At 38.1% G+C, this 22,523-nt stretch overlaps 1 protein-coding gene across 2 annotated transcripts in view; it reads left to right on the forward strand.

Annotated features, from left to right (window-relative positions):
• HPGD (15-hydroxyprostaglandin dehydrogenase) overlaps nt 1-22,523 on the forward strand; it is a 33,350-nt gene that overhangs the window by 3,974 nt on the left and 6,853 nt on the right. For both annotated transcript variants that reach the window (XM_054029511.1, XM_054029510.1), the window contains exons 3-4: nt 1,288-1,394; nt 17,553-17,640. In XM_054029511.1, coding sequence (XP_053885486.1) covers nt 1,288-1,394; nt 17,553-17,640 — 195 coding nt within the window. The remainder of the gene's footprint in view (nt 1-1,287; nt 1,395-17,552; nt 17,641-22,523) is intronic.

Consider the following 22,523-nt stretch of genomic DNA (forward strand, 5'->3'; position numbering starts at 1 on the left):
CATTATACCCATTCTAGTGTAAGGGTGTGGCCAGAGAAAAGGAGGTATGGCAAAAGTTCTGTTGTAATTTTGAGTATTTCTGTCAGCCACAATGGCCTGGTGTCAAGAATATCTTTCAGGGAATCTGATGTGGTCTGGGTTTTCATTTCATCAAATTATTTTTATTACAACAATATTTTCATTCAATATATTTTTGCTATGTAGTATTTGTTTGATGTTTGCTACAGACAAACAATTCAATGGAACAAGTGTTCAATATGATGAACAATTCTTGGAGGACAGAAAAAGTAAAATGCGCAGAGACACTACTCAAAACTGTTCTTTTGTTCAAAGAAAATGTTAATGACACTTTTTCAGTTTTATGATAAAGCCCTTAAGAACACTAAATTGCTGGGAAATATGCACACATTGCTGTTGAGTCAGATTCTGACAGTACAGACATCTGTGCACTTTCTTTTTTAAATGTATTTTTCTCTGAGTATTTTGCAACCCTGAAAAAACAGGCACCACAAAAGTGTTGTAAGCTTTTTATTCTGAAATAATTGCCCCCTTTAGGGACCCACAAAAGGTGTCTATAAGCCACTTTTGGAATTCCCTACCTACATAGGTTGTGCTGAACATAGAGGTCCTGAGGATCTGGCCCAATAATTTTAATTCTGACTGATGTATAGAAACTCTGTGGAGGCAATTTGTCAACAATAGAAGGAATGAGATTGAATCGGAGAGGTTATGAGTCAGTAACTTTATATATAGGATGCACCTCAATTACTCCTAGATAGGTACAATTCATCAAGGAATATGGTGAATTATTGATAGTTTTTAAAGATTTACAATATTTATTAATTACATCGAGTAAGGATATACTCATTCTTAAAATAATTTGAATTCAAACTCAATTATGAGTTTTTCAGACTGTAAAGTTTTTCTTTAAAATAAAATATACATAGAGGGAATCAGATCCTGAATTCCTTGAATACACAAACTAATGCAAGATCAAGCAATAAAGACTTGATTTCAGAAGGTGCTGAGTGAAAAGGTCTACTATTCTAGTTCTATTAACAATCTTAAATAGAGTTACTGTTAATACTTGTTGAATAGTTAGACAAGTGTTGTATTTGTTAAACATTAACAAAGTATGTGTTTAACATTAACTGTTTAAAAAAAATGATGAATTAGCATACTTTGGGGTAGGGTAACAAATATCGTGCCTTGTGTTCCATTTGTAACATTTAAAATATATGGAAAACAAGACAGCTAAGGAATTTTCTCCCTTGGATTTTACTGTAGGTGCTTTTAAAAAAACAATTGAACGTTTTGGAAGGCTGGATGTTGTGGTTAATAATGCTGGAGTGAATAATGAAAAGGACTGGGAAAGCACTATACAAATTAATTTGGTAAGCATTATCTGTTTTAAAATGTTCATACTGTATTCCCTAAAGCTGAGATTTTCAAAGAGGCCTAAGGGAGTTAGGCACTCAACTCTAATTTAATTTTCCTCTTTGAAAATCCCAGCCTATAATGCTGATTACACCTAAGGTAAAGTTTAAGAAGAAATTATGTGTTGTGGATTTGTGAGAGACTGTTTTTGGTTCATTGGTTTTTGTTTACACTCAACATGTATGTCCTCCTGGAGAACATCTAAAGAAACAAATTTACCATTTGAAAAGTGTGTTTCAAAAACAGTGTTTAAATCATGTTTAGATGCACCAGTGCTCTACAGTTAAGTCTCTTTCATGGATCATCATGCTTCTTCACATTAAAAGTCCTATATTGCCTGCAACACATGTACGCGCATACATATACACCCTACCTTCCAGTGACATGAGTGCCATTCATGGTCACTGTATGGCATGGCCCTACGTATACATAAATGAGAGTCACTATAGATAATTATACTAGCACAGAAGCAAGTACTGTAATTGTAATACTAATCTCAAATACTGATATATCTTAACAGTTAAGAATAAAATGAATCAATAATGCTATGACAATCATTAATTGTCCTGTAGCTGTACATTATTAATGTTAATGATGGCTAAATATTTACTGGTTATATAGAGTTATGGACTTTAGTTCCTTTTCTTTTCTCTACTTTTTCCTTGTTGTACATGCAGAGAAATAGTCTTCCCTTAAGACCCACACACCAGACCTTAAATCTAGTCTTTTGCTATTTGTACATACACATTTCCCACTGATTGTTCCACATATAGATGGAAAGCAGACTGCTGGAACTGGTAATCAGTCATACAACTCTGAAAAAAGAATAAATTAAAATATTATTGGTAATAACCATGTTTTATAGTAATAGTGTTGTTAAATTATTTTTATCCAAGTATATTACATTACGCTACTAGATTCTAGTGACTATCATAATGGCATGCAAGGCCTAATCCCACAGACTATATGGTACGTGCAGCATACTGAACTATGAAAAGAGTGAAAAGTCATGGCTGCTGTTGCTGGTAGACAAGCCTATCCAAGGTAGCAGTTGTCTTGTAGCAGAGAGAAATAAATATATACAAATAAGTTCTGTAGAAGTAAGTTTCTCATGGAATGGAATGGAAAGTTCATGAGCTCTCCGCCTCTCATACTTCACAACTCATTTCTCACATTCTTCACTCCAGTTGAATCTTTGCAGCTTGTAAACCTGGCTACAAATATAGATATGGAGATATATAGAATAATAACATTCCTGACGGATGGGGATCTTTGATCCCTGAAAAGCCATTATTTCAGGCTGAAAGCAACCACAACAAAAGTTATATTGGTCTACATTACCAACAAACCACTAATGTCATTAATTGTTTATTCTTTGTCTCTCTATATTAGATGTGTGAGAAAAATGTGTTATGGAGAGTGGATCTGTTTAAATCCTCCTAATGTTAATCAGTCAGAAGGTAACCTGGAATAAAAAGATAGTTTGAAATAGTAGTAAGCCTCTGAAAATTCCAAAGTGAACAAACATGAAAATAGGAATGTTGTGCATAAAAGTTGGAGAATGAATCACTTATAAACAAGATCAACATAAAATAACTTATTGGCCCATATTTAAAACTAGAATATACACAATAGACCTACTTTAGTCTCAGTCTTCACTGGAGTCCATTTCTATGCAAATGATTAAGACACATCAACTGTTATTGAGGCTCAGCTGGCATACATATGAGAAATAAGTTGCCCGCTATTAAAAGATTTGTTTAATCTAAGGCTACATATTTCATTTTCTAAAGGCATATATATATGCTCCAAGTTCTTCACATATGAAATATTTTCACCATTACCCATGAGTTGGAGCACATTCTTTCAGCTCAAGAGCAGCTGTCCAGCTGAAACCCTGTAAATTCAGTGACTTTGCAAAAGAGGTCTTTCACACATGCATTCCTGGCTTCTCACATGACATGATGTCACAACTTGTTTGTTAATACATGACTACCATTCCAATGCCATCCCAACTTCCCATTGCCAAAGAATGTTGTAAGTGGGGGTTCACTTCTTGGAGGTTCACTTCTCAGTCACCATTTCTGGGTGGTTCTGTTTTCAAGCCACATAGGGTGGAGATCTGAACACCAAAAGAGCTATCAGTCAGGAAGGACTTACTTTATGGCCTGACCTTTCAAATTCTGACTATCATTCCATTATTCAGGAAAGACCTGCTTCCATGTTAGGATTCAGTGTGCCTCTGTACATCACTCCCATGAACCCTAATGCCAAACATAGTAATTTGCACCTGCAAACAGGGCAACAACAGGAAGTTTGGAGGAGGGGTTAATATAGAGTTTGCATGAAATTACAGCCATGAAAGATATTTTTATGTCAGTCTTCCAATGAAGGATAAATATGCAAAAAATAATTTCAATCATCATTTCTTAGGATAATGACTTTTTATACATGAGGATGTTTTAAATTAGATCAAAACACATTCAGTATGAAACAAAATTACATGGACACTCTGTTGGAATTTGGCAATTCACTAATAGAGCAAGATATGAGATCTAAAAGTACAGGGCTAGGTTATAGATTTTACAGCCAGAGGTGCACTGGAAAGGGTGAAGAGTGGCCATGCTAAAGCAGAAGTCTCAGAAGGATTGCTAGCTGGAAATATCTTCTGGGAGCCTGAGGGAGTGCATGCTGCTGGGCAGCTCTAGTGGCTAGTATAGGTGGAGAGCAAGGTCAGTGCCCAATCTCACCACCTCCTTTCTTGTCTCATTTCATATGGTTAGTGTTGGCATTGGGACTCTTCAATGGATTGTATCTAACTCCTATATAGGGGAACTAGAGGTTGATGGGGGAGACTCCTTGAGCCCTCTTTACTGATATGTTAATATCAAAAACAGATTCATCCACAGTCATTTTGGTAGAAGTGGCAGCAGAAGTTATTTTGCATAATTTGAGTATGCTGATTCTGAAACAAATTTGCTGAAGCTACCTTTTAAATCATTGTGTCTCCAAAAGAGAAAACAAAAAAGTATCCAAAATGAAGTATTTCTACAGTTAGTCTTCTAGGCCCAGATTCACAAAGGGACTTAGATGTTACAACACCTGCCTTTTAGGCACCTAGTCCCTCTCCCCACCCCACCCTGTCCACACTGGAATCTACAAAGCCTGAGTTAAGCTACTAGGCTCCCTATACAATACATGGGGAGAGAAAAGTGCCTAAGAATGGGATCCACAAAAGCTAGCATGCTAAGTGAGGAGCTGCTTAAGTTAGCCAATGGCAGATGCCAATGAGAGGGATGTGTCCTAAGCCCTGCCCTGCTCAGGGACTGAGGTGCACATGCCCAGGCTGGAGAAAGGTGTCTATTCTACAGCTAGGAACTCTCTCCTGGAGTCAGACACCTAAGACGTTTTTGCAAAAGTGGCAATGATACAGGCTGAACTCCACACAAAGCAGTTGTGCAGGGAGGGAGCAAGGAGGAGATGCCTGCTCCTTATAACCTTTCACCCAGAAATGCAGGAGCCCCAGGTTCAATTCCCTCTTTGCCAGAGGTGAAGGGATTTGAACAAGTGAGTGCTCTAGCAGACTAAAGAGTCATTCTCACTCTCTCTGTCTCAATGTATAAATAATTAAATATGCAAAGTGGAACAGCTTAAACAGGAGAGATAGGGAGACTCACATCAGAATATCCTATAGCTCAATGGCACTCACCTGTGAGGTGAGGAAACTCTGATTCAAAATCTCATCTTCCAATCTGGCAAGGGGGAGAATTGAACCTGTTTGTGCCCTAATCCATGTGAGTTCCCTAACTTCAGGTCTAAAGGAGGCTGCCTCCTTTCCCCACTCCCTCCCATTTTGTGTGGAGTTATGCATGCTCTAAGCCTAACTACTGGATCAGGCCCCACACACAATATAGATGAGACAATACCTCTCTTCACCTGGTTTGAGGATCACACTGGGGCTTAAGCATAAGATAAGTGTCTGGCCACCTAGCTGAGTCAGCAGTACATATGCCCAGAGACAGAAATTTAGGCCTCTAAAGGGATTTCTACAGTGAAAATTAGGTGCCTACCAAGCAGGAGTTTTATGGATTTCAGTGGTACCTAAATCTGGGGGCCTTAATGACCTTTTTACTTTATGTAGTAAAGTATAGTCAGTACCAATTAAATCTGTGCCCTGCAGAAACTTTCAAGCCCTTCAGGATGGATGCCACTGAATTCCAATGTGTTCTTGACAAAAATATCAGGGAAAGTAGACTTTTAAATGATATGGACTGTACTATAACGAGTTATAGAAAGCTCATACTATAGGTGCAAAATCAATTATGATTTTGAAAAAAAAACAGATCATCATGAAAAACAGACTGACATCACATCTACAGTTTAAATTACATTCTTGTTCTCTTTGATTCCTACAAGTCTATCCACACTAGTTTTTGCACCAGATTGGTATGTCTCGGTACAGGCTCAGCTGAGATCCCAGGATAGGGTTCCCAGCTTAAATTTTATTTAATAAACTTACTTTCTTTTTCATGGCACCATAATCAAATACCATTTTTAACATACTGAACTATATATATTACTCCATCCACTCCTGTTTCAAGCTCTTATGAATCATGCTAGGAAATTAACCTCCAGGATATTTTGCATTGTGAACTGATGAAGTATCTCACAAGAAGAAATGATGAACCAACAGATTGGTGCAGAGTCAGTATAGACCGACACAAATGGTCTGAGTTTAAAAAACAGACTGTAATTATGCCTTCACACAATTGACTGTGCCTTTATTTTTATGCTAGCAGTTAACTCAGAGTATAAATGATTGTAGTTGGCCATCTAACTACCTAATTTGGAGATACAAAATCAGGCAGTCAAGACAGTTAACTATCATTTGTGTCCACAATTAATTGTGCACATAAAAATAAGGATGCATTTAATCATGGGCATAACAATTTGCCAGTAAGTTTAGAGGCTTGATTGGGGTCCATTTAGAAATTTTGCTCAATAAATGCAGACGTTGATTATCCGTCAGCCATAAGTCTTCAAGATATTTAATTTTGCCTTATAATAGAGGAAGAGACAACGGTTGTTGGTGTGGGCAAACCTGCTTATGTAAAGACATTTGGTGATCTAATTGATCAAATTACATCTTTGTTATCGCTGTACACTAAAGCAGATATCTTTTACATGTGTTTTACTAAGAGGAATTTATCAAGATATGCAATAGGCAGATGCATCAGAACCACACAACTAATTGATATGTCATAGAAGGAGGGATAGTATGTACCCTCATTCCGAAATTGGTTAAACTTCCTAGGATTACTCAAAATTAAAGTAGACTGAGACTTTGACATGTTATCATCTGAAGAGATACTTACCATACTTAATAAGGACACTGTATTTGTAATGAATTTTTTTTTCTGATGAACAAGAGACGTCATCACAAAGTTCTATCACTTCTCAGTACAATGAATAGAGACAAAACATTAGCACTTTCAGGTCAGTTGTTTCTTCAAGACGCTAATTAAAGCCTTCTTCAAGAAACTGCCACCTGGATCTGAGACATCACTTCCATGCCCTAACATTACTGGGCACAATATGCCAGAACATAACGTGATCTCCATGGAAGGCTCTTTACAGTTAAATCAAAAAATTCACTAGTTTAGAGGTAGGCAAAGTCCCTGTGGAGACAAAAAGCAAAGAGGTTTAAGTGCAAAACATATGCGATATGTCATGTGCAGTGTATGAATATGATGTTTCAAATCTAGTTCCTAAAACATAGATAACCAGATACTTTGCCGTGCACTTTCACATAAGACAGGTTTGCTACCAGGCAATGATCTGGATGCAAGTTCTCTTCCCTATACCAGACTTCTAGCATCAATTATAATACTGTATATTGAAAGTGAAATGAATAGTTTACAGTTTGATTGCTCATAGATTCACTAATGTATCATTCTCAAAAGCATTAAACTCATCCACAAAACCATATTTTAAAATGGAAAAGAACTATTTAAAATTATAAGCAGGATACATTAACTATGATTATTTGTTAAAACTGGAATCATGTACTTTATTTTCTTTCTTTGACATCATTTTCAGTTTAAGCAGCCAACAATTTATTTAACAAAAATCATATTTTTAAATAAAAGCACAAAACAATACTGAGCAAATAGAAACACTGGAACTGCCACACTGGATCAAACTATTGACTGTCATATCAAGTACTTGAATAGTAGCCAGCATCGTGTGCTTAACAGGAAGTGGAATAAAACTCTGTAATACACTCAGGCCATTGTGGAATGTTGTATATAAGATGAACAGGGATGAATAAGAGTGTTGACTAATGGTTTGATCAAGAATTTGGAGCTGGGAATCCTGGCTTATCTTTTCAATTTTGATATTCATTTGTTATGTGACTTTGGGCATATCACTTATCTAATTTCTTTCTGTAAGGTGTTTCTAGAGCACCCATTACCATAGTTTCTGAGCACCAGGATGTAAACTCCCTTTGCTTCAGTTTATCTTCATCTTTGAGAGTAAAGGCAAGAAGCTTGATCTAGATGTAGAAAGAGTGGGAGCCAATGAAAAGATTCCTGTGGCAGTGAATTCCATAGATTAACTCTACTCAGTGCAACTGTTTCCCTTTTAATAGTTCTACAAAGACTTTTTTACTTTAACTGAAAAAAAAGAAAAACAACCACCCAACACTAAGGGTTAAATCATTTCCCTCTGAAGTCAACAAAAATAGCTACATTGATTTAAATTACAGTTGTATTGAGCTTCAGTCATCTTGACAGAAAAAGTGCTTTGTTTTGGAGTACTGAGTTAGGGAGTCTAATAATGATTCAACTCTCTCAACATACATGATATGTGAGTAGGGAATGCCAACATAAGCCTGCCACTGTACAATTTTTGGATCTTTATTCCACCACTAGACACAATGTCAGCTTCCCTTTGAAGACATAGTCCTAGCCACAAATATATTATGCATGTAAAGCTGTACATTGTCTTGGGCTAGAAAAGACCCATAAAATATCATAAAAAGTGATTACATGTGTTAACTTCAAATTTATGAATCATTCTGGTAGGAAAATGATGTTTGTTCATTACTTTAAATTATGGATAGTAGACTCTTAATATTTTTAGTTACCATGCATATTAAACATTAATTTGCTTTTCTGACTTGTGAGAACAAGAATTATGAGCAGTATTATATAATGCTACTTTATAATAATTAGACAAGAGCATAAACAAATAAGATAAGAGGCCAGGGCTGTAATAAGACGTTCAGCTGAAATATTTGCCATTAAAAAGAAATCTTAAAATTAATTTATCACCACTTTTAATTTTTAATATTTTAGAATATATAGTTATCCTTTTCTGAACATTTCTAAACTTAATTAACTAAGAAAAAGTGTGTGTATGTTTGGGAGGAGAAGGAAGTCTAAGAGGGGAAGGAAGAAACCTGATGCCTTACTCCACTAAAGATTTGAAAATTAATTTAGTCAGATTTCTTGAAAAATATATATATTTAGGAATTCTTGTTCCCATATTTCACTGCATGTTTTACATATATTTCACTGGCAGCATTAGAAAGCTAAAATATTGCAGTTGCCTAACAACAGTTATTAGAAAGAGGCAAAATTTAAATACATACATAGAATTTGTTCAGGCATGTAAGAGTCTCATTATTACTGGGCAGAACTTGAGAGGCTAGCAGACATCATTAGATCGGTCATTTTACATTTTTTTCGTCTCATTTATATAAACTATTTATACAAAGGTAAAAATTGTCTGAGAATTGAGATTGGTGAAGTTTTCTCCATTTCTAAATTGAAGCCTGGTTAGTGTCACAGTCACTCAGGGCTTGATCCTACAAAGAACTTAAATAGCTTGGTCCTGCAGATAGAAGAACGGAATAGTGCTTATCTAACTCCTGATCATATGAGCTACAAAAAAAAAAAAAAAAAAATAAGCCACTTTGCTCAGTAACTTTGTGGATCTGCAGTTTAAAGAGGTGTAACTGATAGCATTGACAGAACATTTGATTCAGTCTCTAGTTCTGGGGTTTCCCTTAACCTATTTACACCCTGGTGCAGAATGTATTTAATAATAAATAAAGTCCCTTGAAGGCAACTGGGTTATTATTTTCAAGGAAAATCAAAATTTACTGGTCATTTAAATGCCTTTAAATCCTCAAGTTACAGACTCCACTTCACCAAATGACATTTATGGGGGCAGGAGAGGGAGCTCCCTTCACTTGGACATTCATATGCTTACTGTCTTATGAGTCAGGGTTTTGCTGTATATATTTCAATGAAGCATGTCACAGCTTTGCCCATTCATCAGGCCTGGCAGATTCTATCTACTTAAGATACTTATATGGCCCCCCATTACTGTAGTAGTTAAACACTTCACACTCTTTAACATATTTATCCTTACAACACCCTTGTGAGCTAGAAAAGTGCTATTATTCCCCAGATGGAGAACTGAGGCACAGAGAGACTAAGTGACTTGCCCAATGCCACACGTCTAGGGTGGAGTAGGGAATTGAATTCCTGTTTCCCAAGACCCAGGCTACCACCCTAACCATTGGCTCTGTCTTTGGGGGACTATTTTAGACCCATTGCCCAGCTCTGTGGGAGCTGGAATCACGGAGGCCATATCCAGATTCAGCTCTGCCATTGTTGCTGACCCTGCTATTGCTTCTCTTCCCAAAGCCTCAGCTCTACTAAAAAATCCCAACTTCACACAGACAGCACAAGGTACTCTACTACCTCCCCAGCCACCCATACATTCATCCTATAAACTCTATGCTCTGAGGTCTTCTGACTGGAAACGAGGATGAGATGTTCTACTAGAATACACCCCTAGCTGCTATGATCTCTCCCAATTCCTGTTAAGTCTTCCAGTTCCCCAGGAGATTCAAGCATGCAGGAAAAACAGGGGACTTGGCAGGTCAGCCATTTCCCAGTTACTGCTAAAGATTCTGAGTTTAGAATGCCACTCATGGCCCAGCATTCATAGAGTCATAGACTTCAAGGTCAGAAGGGACCATTATGACTGTCTAGTCTGACCTCCTGCACAACGCAGGCCCAGAATCTCACCCACCACCTCCTGCAACAAACCCCTAACCTATGTCTGAGCCATTGAAGTCCTCAAATCAAGGTTTAAAGACTTCAAGGTGCAGAGAATCCTCCAGCAAATGACCCATGCCCCATGCTGCAGAGGAAGGAAAAAAAAAAAAAAAAAAAAAAACAGGGCCTCTGCCAATCTGCCCTGGAGGAAAATTCCTTCCCAACCCCAAATATGGCAATCAGCTAAACCCTGAGCATGCTAAACCCTCTGTAGTAACTCAGATCCCACCCCATCTAACATCCCCTCACAGGCCATTGGGCATAATAACCGCTAATAGTCAAAGATCAATTAATTGCCAAAATCAATCTATCAAGCTTAATCTTGAAACCAGATATGTCTTTTGCCCCACTGCTTCCCTTGGAAGGCTGTTCCAGAACTTCACTCCTCTGATGGTTAGAAACCTTCATCTAACCAATTCATAAATTCAAACCAATGCATAAATAAAAACTCCAGTGGGCTGACTTCAGCTGCAATTTCTCTCCCCTCTTCTGAAAGCTAGAATAGTGTCAAGTGTTTGGAACCCTTATTAATAAAAAATACTTTTAAGAACTACACATCACACTGGGGATTGTGGAAGGAATCTTGAATTAATACAAACATCAATTCAAATATCCTAGCCAAATGCAAGACAAAGATTATCTTACAGACCTGGTTGAGCTCCTTAGTGTACGGTCACCAGTCTGTTGTAGTGGGACCCAACCACACTTTCAGGTGCTGACCTCCTTTCTAGCACCTCTCCTTGTGATGCAGGACTCCACAGCCCAACTGCCTTAGGCCCTGAAACCAGGGCTGAACCCTCCCGAGCTTCCCCAGTCACTTATGCATACTCCCCCAGACTCCACTCCCATGGGTGCACTGTATTATAGTTTAATTCTTTGAGGACCATGTGCCAGATAAAGTAAGGAATAGTCTTTGCACAGGGGTTTCTAAGAGACAATAAGTTTTACTTTCAAAGCATACAAGAATTACAGATCTTTAGGAAAAATAACAAAAGTCTATATAATATTTCCATGCTCACGCTCACCCCTTCTTGTGAGCCCTTTGGCCCACTCCATCTGTCAGGCAAGTAGGCCACTCCTGGCCTTTGCCTGCAGCAGTCCTTCAGTTTTTGGTCTATGGTCAGCTAGTAAAAGAAAGAGTAAGAGAGAGAGAGAGAGATCCTTTCCTTAAATATGGTTTCCAATCCTTTGCCATGCAACTCTACAGCTTCAAAGCTGCAGTCAGGTGGTTAAAGTCCCACCTTCCCCTGGAGACAAAGTGGGAAACCAAATCTTTTATCCAATCAATTGTTCTGACAACCACCATTGATAACTCATGTTAGTTACTTCAAGAAGGTGCCAGGCATGCAATAGGTTTCCTTATTCTCTCTCCAGCCAGTCACATCTACACATTCAAAATGCAAGTTACAATCTTCAAAATGGTGATTACATCAAAGGAAAGTCACAATTTCATAGCCTTGTGCTTGACTGATGAAATAAACCCTTTTCCTTTTTTTTTTAAATGATGCTTTCTGAAAAAAATTAAATGGCATAGGCAAAGATTTAGATCCTTTCTAGAATCAAGCCAACAGCCTAATAGTTAATAAGAGAGAAATCACCCTTGCAATTCAGTAGCTCACCAGTACTCTCCCATACTAAGTCAATGCTCCAAATAGGATCGGACCCATGAAGAGAAAACTATTTCTTTTAAAGTGATTGTGATTGCCCCATTGAAGTCAATTGCAGCAGGATCAGACCATATGCACAAAAAGAAATCTGCAAGCTCTGAAAATAATCATATCTGTGACTCACATGCCATTGTGGATCATAGAAGAACACATAAGAAAAGGGCATGCAGCTTTACCTCAGTAATTGTACATTAAGCATGTGATCTTACTGGTTTATGGACCCTCAGTTTATGCTAACAGTGACTAATGTTGAAGCAAATGCTACACTGAGAGGCAAATTGTTTATAGTGTAATGAGAAACTGTTTAAACCCTGCTTCCTAGAATGTAGTATTGAAGCCCAAACCCTGACAGGATCAACCCTCCCCCCGCACACACCCTGCCCTGGAGAACAGCAACATGTTGTTTTCCCCCCTCAGCTGACTTGGGCAGTGCAAATCTTACCAGCAGCATTTAGTTTCAAGCCTCACAGGTACCTCATGCATTATTCATTTATTTTATGTATAGCTCATGAAGTATGATGGCAATCAAGCAACAAAGAAAATATGAAAGTCAAACAACCAAGGTTCAAATTCCAGTTCTCCAGTAACTTGCTTTATGAACTTGCCCAAATCAATTGGTTTCTCTTAACATAGGGTAGGTTGTTTTTTGACACTTATATAAAAAGTGTCAGGAGAGGTAAGGAGATAAAGGGGTCTATACATTTTTCCAAAGACATCAGTTGCCTTTTCATCTTTGTAACAATGTAATAGTCATCTCCAGTGTTACAGGAATGCAGGAAATCATTTCTCAACATGAAATACTAGCTTTTCTAGGTAAGAAGGTGTGGTGTTTTACTGCTACAAGGAGATAGAGCAATAAGATTGAATCCCTGTATTATTAGAAATGCCTTATATATTGAGTTAATAGTAAACAAATATAATAGCTGATAATGAGGTTTGAAGTAGTGAGTGAAAATGGACACATTTTTGCTCTGGTGCATATAGATCATACTAGGAAGTTCATAATGATATAGAAATAGCATGTGAATTTGAATTAAAGGTGATAAGTATGTCAACGTGTCTAAGTGTTACACAACGTTGAATAGGCATTTTGCTAGAGCCAGGAGAAATGTGTGTCAGGCTTTGCTTAGATACAGCATGTCAGAATATTTTCTGTTTAGTCATATAGCTAAAACTATAACTATATAGTTATATAAAACTAACCCAGGGCTGGGGTGGAAGGAGGGGGCAGGTGTGGGGGTGGTGAGAGCCCAGGGCTAGGGCGGCAGGGGGTGCGGGTCGGGGGGGTGAGAGCCCAGTGCTGAGGAGGCAGGGGGGTGCGGGTGGTGGAGAAGAGCCCAGGGCTGGGGCAGCAGGGGGGTGCAGCGAGGAGCCCAGGGCTGGGACGGGGGGCAGCCAAAATTTTTTTTTGCTTGGGGCGGCAAAAAACCTAGAGCTGGCCCTGGTCCTCATTGTTCATTATAAATCAATGTGTATATTTAAGTAAGAAAATTATCATCACAACTATGGAGATGGTGGGTTTTGCTGGCAAGCAGTGAGGTTACTTTCAAAGCTGCTACCGATAGAAGGTCTTGGTAGGGGACAAGTGCTGATGTTTCAGCTTTGCTAATTTTCACTTTACCTGCATTTAATAACTGTTCAGTTTCTAATTTGAAAAGTTTGCTGTTCTTTGTTGTTGAAATTTTCATGCAGAATATCCAAGCTGCTCACTACAATTGTAAAAGGATTATTTATCACAAGTCACTTCTTCAAGGGCAATATACTTTATCTCTTGACATGATTTCTGCTGCATGTAGTGGATTAGCAGATATACATTAAAGCAATTGGAACAAATACAGGTTTTTAGTGAAAATACAGATGAATGCATTAATTTAAGAATAATCAGTAATTAAGAGTAAGGGTCAACATTTATTTCTCAAAGTATGTAATAAGAATTACCAAACCAGAAGGCACTTCTCTCCTCACATGCTCCCGTTAGTCCTACATCAGTGCACTGAAGGTCATATTATTTATACTTGGCTGGCTTGGAGGTAATTTCAGAAATATCCTTTTGCCTTATTATCCAAAACTGGAAGCTATGTTGTACAGAAATGTGAAGGTTGTTCTTTGGCTGTTTGGCTTTCCATCAACCATATTTTATAGCATCATGAAGTAATATCTGGGAAACTTTCTTTCAAAATGCAGCCAAAGTGTTTCTGGCTGATACCAAAAGTGGGAGTTCAAAGTTGCATTTCATAAGGGATAAAGTATGAGGGGAGCATTAGGCTGTAGAGTGACATACACCTCTACCCCAAAATAACGCGACCCGATATAATACGAATTTGGATATAACGCGGTAAAGCAGTGCTCCGGGGGCGGGGGGCGGGGCTGCGCACTCTGGCGGATCAAAGCAAGTTCGATATAACACGGTTTCACCTATAATGCGGTAAGATTTTTTGGCTCCCGAGGACAGCGTTATATCGAGGTAGAAGTGTACCAGTAATAGTGGAGAGTACAACACAAAGGCGAAACAAATATTATCTCTATTTAAAGCACATGCTTTTCTGCAAGGAGTTTCTTTTTCTGGCTTACTTACAGGGTATGTCGTCATTGCAGTGTTAACTTGAGTAATCAGCACCTGGGTGTGAGCCCTGGGGTTGGCTTATCCCAGGTGTGAGCAGCCACAATGCAAAGCCATACTCCAGTGTTTTCACTCAGCTGCATCCACTCTGGTACAGCACTCACTTGTGTGCATCACTAGGACTTGTGGGGGCAGTATCCCATGGTTATTTGTGTTAGTCAGCTGAGACACCCTGATTCTTTCCCAGTGAATTGTGGGACAATTTCTCTGTCATTCTGGTCACATGCAGGGAATTGCGGGAAGGCATTGGAAGACCATCAGCACTCGAGTGGCTTAGCCTTTGTCCACATTTCAAAATGAGTGGGCTACCAACCCAAGTGTGAGCAGCATTTGGCTTTAGCTTCTTCCCCCAGATGGGGCATCTAGCTCAGGTGTAAAGCCCCATTACACATAGGGGAGGGGTTGTTGTCTGTGGATGTGAGCCAGGTTACTGACAACACTTGAGTCAGAGCCCAAGTTAACTCTGCAGTGAAGACAAGCCCTCACATTTAGGATTGAGATTTTCCTCAGCTTGGTCTAAAGGCAAGAGTCACTTCCAAACACTTGCTGGCTTGCTTCAGCCAAGAGAAATATTAATAGTATTAATTTAGTCTAGGAAGATTTGCAATCTGGTGATGTTAATAAAGCAGTCAGCTATTTAGGGTCTCCCTGCCATATAGTTGGTCTGGAAGTCATCTGGCTCTATTACTTCCCCCATCCCTTCCTTCCCTACTTCAAGGAAGGAAGAGCACTTCCTCAAAAAGTCTCAAGCTATTTCCCTCTCCTATTTGTTTATTTCATTTAATTATCCCAGGTGGGATTCTCCCTTTCCACCCTGTAGGCTGAGCAGCTTCTCTAGGACAGGATAGGTCCTCTATCTGATTCTCTATGGGTAGGGCCCTACCAAATTCATGGCCATGAAAAAAGCAAAACGGACCATGATATCTGCTCTCCCCCATGAAATCTGTATAGTATAGGGTAAAAGTACACAAAAGACCAGATTTCATGGGGAAGACCAGATTTCATGGTCCGTTTCGCTTTTTTCATGGCCATGAATTTGGTAGAGGAAAAAGTCAATAATTTTATACTTGAGTGCCTCACATGCTCCTGGGCACTGTAAAAAGTACGTATGATAGAATACAAGACTTGATGCTGCAGTATTCTCACATGGCAAAACTCCTATTAAAATGAACCAGAGTTTTTCCTGTTTAAGTATAGCAGGATCTGGATCATGATTTCTACATGACATTTTTATAGTGCACGGCTAAATATATCTACTGCATTTACTGTTAAAATAGTTTATAGCTGAAGAATAAAAACATATACAAATACCTCACCTTTAAAATCATTCCAGTTTGGTATTTGCAATTTAGATAATATTACTGATCTAGTACAATGTTAACATTAACAAAGTAGTTAATGTTCTCATATTTTAAGAGGGTTTCTCCGCCCCCCCTCCAATTTAACTGGCCACTCCTTACAACAGGTTTAGTCAGAGGCTGACTGGTTTTGACTTTACATTTCTATTATTTTGGGGGCTTTCCATCCTCCCCATTTATAGCTAATTGTGAAAACCTTACCTGCTCAGCACTCTCATGAATTCACTAGGAGTTACATATGTAGAGGGATTGTAAAGAGTGCTAGACACGAGTAATATTTATAAAACATCTCATTTAAAAAGTGAAATAATCTTCCTGACTATAAGGCATCCCTTTTGTTTGACTAACTAAATGGAATTGGGAATATGAAAAATCACCTAAGTTAGGATTCAATTTTAGGAAAAACTGGAGGTCAAAGGGAGATCTAGACAAAAGTCGGCATTTTTATTATATTTAATTAAAAGGAAATAGTTTTAAAACTTATTACTAAAGCAGTAATGGTGAAGTTCTGCACTGGCATGGGCAGTTCTTCAACTGGGACCTTATCCTGGAACTCTTCTATAAGTTTAAGTGAGTTCTGACTGCAAGGGGAGTGCAGTAATGGATCTCAGTGAGACAGAATTAGGCAAGGCTGAGTGTATCAGTTTTCCTTCCCTCCAATCCCTCTGGAAAAAGCAAACACTCTCCCATGCAGCCTGTAACTAGCTTATATAAAACATTATACCATCACCATCCTTTTGTTTATATATTTTTATGTTTTACCTTATAGATCTTCTTTGGGTCTCCCAGTATGCCTTGTTCTTTGATCCTTGAACGTATAGTCTTTTGGGACTGATCTTCTCCTATAGAAGCCAATGGTAAAACTTCCATTGACTTTAATGGAAGAGAATGAGGACTTTAAATTCTGAATTTTTCAGGACAGGGACTATGTCACTGAGCCAAATCCTGGAATGTGCTAAACATATGAAACTCTCATTGGAACAGGGCTCAGGACCTCTCGAGGATTCAGTCAGTTACTCGTATATTCTTCCGTGCAAAACACACCATCTGTGCATAAAAAATAATAGTAATGAATCCCAAGTCCAAAGAAAAGTTTAATTTATTGATCACTTTCATTCACAAGCGAAACACTTGCATAGCATATCAATAATTAAACATACAGTTTGTTTCAGCGCTGTTATTGTTATGTCACCTGCAGCAGTTCTTCTTTAATGCTACCCACTGTGGGTTATCTATGTTATAACTTAAAATTATAAATAAAAGCCTCACTGCTCAAGAAAAAGAAAAAAGGACAAATTTAGAATTTATTTCCCCTTTATATTTCATATATCAGACTTCTGTGATCAGAGGAACATACATTGGTCTGGAATACATGAGAAAAGGAAATGGAGGGGTAATTATTAATATATCATCTCTGGCAGGTAAGAAAATCTTATACCTAAATCCTTGCTGGTACTTTCTAAAATAAATTAATCCATATTTATTCCTTATTCTTTTCTCATGATCTTTTTGTTGTTTCTTCATACTTGTACATCATCTACTTATCTTGCAGTGACTTCCACAATGAATAGAGAAGGGCTACTATTTTTCCCAGCCCAGTTGGGCTATGTAATTGTACACTCAGTAATTTCCTGCACTATTAGTCTCAGATCCCACAATGATGCGTATGGTATAAATATCTAATTTTTTAATCTTCCCTTCAAGGTTACCAAATGATTGTAGATTAAGTGAATATCAGCTAAGCTTAATTCATAATACTTCACTAATATTTTATCTTGCAAAGCCAAAAACGGTATTTGAAGCATACTGTGTGTATGAAGGGATAGTCTTCAATATTTATAGACCCAAAGAGGAAACATTTACATTCTGAGTTTTTTTCCAAACTGTTTAATTTTTGTAGCATAAATAGATCAATGGGAATTAAATTTAGAGGGCAGGAAAATACCAGAAAATCCTCTATAATGGGCCAAAAATCCATGAGCGAAAGGGAAGCTGAGCAAAAGAAGCTGTCTCTCTCCTTCCTCTAACCCTTTGGTAGCCCCATTAGGTTGTACTAGCTCTGTTGATACTAAAGGGAGTGCCTGGATGAGAAGTGGTCCTCCTTGCATTATCCTTTAGCAGACATGTGGGGAATACTTGCAGGAATTAATAGCGACCCTGTCTGCATTGATTCCAGCCCAGTTCCACTTAATACTTTCAAACCATGTGGTGAGAACTTGAGGGTAAGAAAATAATCTTGTCTTTTATATATAGATTGTAAACCAGGGGTAGGCAATCTATGGCACAGGTACCGAAGGCGGCACGCGAGCTGATTTTCAGTGGCACTCACACTGCCCGGGTCCTGGCCATCGGTTTGGGGGGCTATGCATTTTAATTTAATTTTAAACTAAGCTTATTAAACATTTTAAAAACCTTATTTACTTTACAGACAACAATAGTTTAGTTATATATTGTAGACCTATAGAAAGAGACCTTCTAAAAAGGTTAAAATGTATTACTGGCACGCGACACCTTAAATTAGAGTGAATAAATGAAGACTCAGCACACCACTTCTGAAAGGTTGCCGACCACTGTTGTAAACTATTTTGGACAGGGACTGTCTTTTTGTTGCGATTGTACAGCATCTAGTACAATGGGATCCTGGTCTGTAACTAGGGGTCCTAGGAGCTGCTGCAACACAAATAATTAAATGAGGAGGCACTGAGTATAGAGTAGAGGAGGAGGTGGTACTGGGGGAGTATAGGGAGTAGTGTGATTAGATACCCCAAGTTCCCCTGCATATCAGGACATCTGCAAGCTGAGAAAACCAAGTCACCCCAATTATATTATGCATTGGAGCGTTGTGAGTTTAAACTCAGTTTTATACACACACACACACACACACACACACACACACACACACACACACACGCACAGCCTCACATGAGTTTTTCCATTAAACGTCAATACAGCCTGATCCAATGCCTATTGAAGTCAATGAGATTTTTTCCATCAATTGCAACAAATGTTGGATCAGGCCCAAAATATCAACTGCTTTTGTAACACAAGGAGCCATCAGTGCTAGTGAAAGGTTAAACAGCTTCACACAGTATATAAACATATAAAAAGAGGGCAAAGGTAGAGTACTGCATTGTGGGGCCTGAGTCAGCAGTGCCGATATGAGTCTTGCCTCCAGGCTTGCAGGATCTGAACTTTTCCTAGTGCATTACAACATGATTTGATTTTTAACATCTAGTAACCCAGCCCTCTGAGGTTTTAATAAGCTTTTACAAATGTCTTTTTAATTAATCTATTAAAGTTTTATTTATTTACTTTTACATTTTTTTAAAATCTGATCATTGTGCTCTAATGGTTATGACTATCTCTTTAAAAAACAAAGTGTACTTTGCTTTCTTTACTTTTACATAGCATGAGTTTAGCAATTGTTTCCAAAGGCATCAGAAAAAGCAGATTATAAAAGTTGATACAGGCTTTTTTTATTCCTATTTGTATATTGTGATTATACTTTCTTTTCTAAGACTCTAATCCTGCAGTGACTGCACACATAAAACTCCCCATTAAGTAGTTGTTTAACACTCACTAGAGTGAGTTTCCAGTTTGTTTGTTTTTCCAGTTTTTTCAGCAAACTTAGCTTCTGTTGACCATTAACAAACCTGTTTATCTCTTTTGTTTTTCTTTTCAATTCTCTGTTTTCATCAGACAGGCTCCACACATAGCAAACCTCTGTCTCACATTGTGTGCAATAAGAATAGTCATTTAATGCTTATATAACATTCTATGTTCAAAGTCCTGTACACACACTAACTAATTAGGCTTTAGTTCTATTGGAGTTTTGCAACTGATTTTAATTAGAGAAGGTTCAAATCCTAGAGCTCAGTCCTGCAAGGTGAAGTCAATGGTACTACTCACATTCTTTACAGTAAGTGCTTTGCTGGATTGGGGCCAGAGTGCCTTGTTCCATACCACCCCTCTGTGAGGTAGGTATGAGTTAGGAAATAGAGGCAGCAAAAGACTGATTTGCCTAAGGCCACACAGCAAGTTTTTGGCACAAGAGGGATTAGAACTGAAAAGTACCTGACTACTAACCCTCTGCTTATCCCTGAGCATGCTGCCTCTCAAGGCTATAAAGCTTCTGATAACTTTCAAAGAAGTTATGCAGTCATATAAAAAGAGGAAGTTATACCACTAAGCCTCTGAGACAATGGGAGTTTTGTGTGTGTAGTTGCAGAACTGGCCCCATAGAAGAGAGCTTGCCACAGGTTTCTAAATGAATGCATTATCATAAATATCACTTGACATTTAAGGAGCGTAAGACAGGTTAACCCCTCTTGTAGGATACTGTAGAATATAGTTTTGAGGGTTGTGATTTCTGTATAAATTGGTTTTATACCTACATAGAGAAAATTGATACAATGTTATGTGTAACTGCTAAGGTTGACAACAAAAACTGAAGAGGATGGTTGGGTTGGGTGGGTTTCTGTTGTTGGCTGGGTTTTTGTTGTTTTGTTGTTTGGTAATTTTGGCAGATTTTATGTTTTCATGAAGCTATGGTATAAACTAGGCCTTTTGAGCCATCTGGATTCTGAAAGGAAAAAGCAAAATAATTTAGAGAAGACTTAAACGTAGGTACAATAATTAGTGTAAGAACATACTGACTTGTTAGAGTCCTAGAATATAACATTAGAAGGGACCACCAGATCATCCAGTCTGACTTCCTGTATATCACAAGCCACCAACACCACCCACACACTAAACCCAACAACCAAAATGAGACCAATGTATTACAGCATACAGGAGACTAGACTATTATGTGCCACAGGCAGTGAACAGAAGAGATCAAGGTGCACCCGTGCCTGTAGCGCTTGCAATAGCAGGGAAATGATTAAGTGAGGTATACGCAGATGATCCCTGCAAGTGACCCATACTCCAGGGTGCAGGGTCCACAAGTTGCCAACATGGTGCTTTTTCCATAGGATGTTTCTCCAGAAGACAATGCATTGGGTATTTCAGAAAGCACACAAATTTAGGTCCAGATCCTGCAAACATTTACACATGCTGAACTTTGCTATCATAAAGTGATTTCAATGAAGACTCATGGAAGTAAAGTTAAACATGTATGTGTGTGGTTGCAGGAGTGGGATTTTAGGGTCAATACCTTAAAAAGAACTGTGATACTCTCAGACAAGAAAGGAAAAAAAGGGTTGTGCTGACCAGAAGTCAGGATAGGAGCTCTGGGAAACACGAGCTAACCTGAATGGGTTAGGGACTTTGATTTTGCTGCTTGTAAAATGTCCTGGAAGGAATGCAGCAAAGGACTTCTGCAAAGCTGGTGTCTATTTGGGGTAAACAGGAACCCCTACAATAAAGTCTACACAGGGAGAGTGAACTGTGTTCAAACCAGAGCCTCTAGTGAACCCTCTCTCTCTCTCTCATCATTCAGCCCATAGTACAGCTACAAATCCATCAACTCTTTAATTTGTTTCCTTTGTTAGACCTCTGTTGGTCCAAAAGAGATTTTGACCTTCAGATCATACGGCAAGTTCATTCTGTTTTTCAGCTTTTTGTCTGAGGAGGAGGAGGAGGGCCATTCAGTTTTGACTTGAGGCTTGAAAATTCTACTTTTTAAGTTGGCATTACAACAATCATTCACTTTTTAAAAATAATTGTTATACATGTTTCTATAAGCTTTGATAAGCATCTTTTATAAAATACACACAAACAAACATGGCAAAAAGTCTGTTATAATGGAAAAATTGGTCAACATGTTACAATAATACTTAACAGTTTGCTTCTAAATAAATTTCATAATTTTCTCAAAACCTGCCCTTGATCATTTTCACAAAAAGTATTTTATAATCAGTGCAAATTAATTAAGGCAAAAGTGACATACAAGGACCCATTCAAACTTAATATATAACACATTGAATATATATACTTACTGTGGTATTCTGATAATGATCTCTAACACAGTATATTCTTGGCACCAACCACTACCTTCTGATGAGCTCACAGCTCCCACTGAAATCAAGAGTAACCATGTGAGACTACATAATTTGGCTCTTACTCTTTGCAACATTCTAAGCCATAACAACTTTAAGATTATGAGTAAAGAGAATCACATTTTATCTCAGGATGGCTAACAATGCAGCCACGGGGAAAGGGGGGGATGAAAGGCCAACTACATGCTAATAAATCATATTTAAAAAGAAATCCCTATCCATGGGGAAACATACCTAGGAGGAAATGCTTAATTAGTTAGTTAATATTGTGTATTCAACAAACCTGTTCAATAGACTGAAAGAAA

The sequence above is a fragment of the Malaclemys terrapin genome, chromosome 5 (assembly GCF_027887155.1).
Source record: "Malaclemys terrapin pileata isolate rMalTer1 chromosome 5, rMalTer1.hap1, whole genome shotgun sequence".
Taxonomy (NCBI): domain Eukaryota; kingdom Metazoa; phylum Chordata; order Testudines; family Emydidae; genus Malaclemys; species Malaclemys terrapin.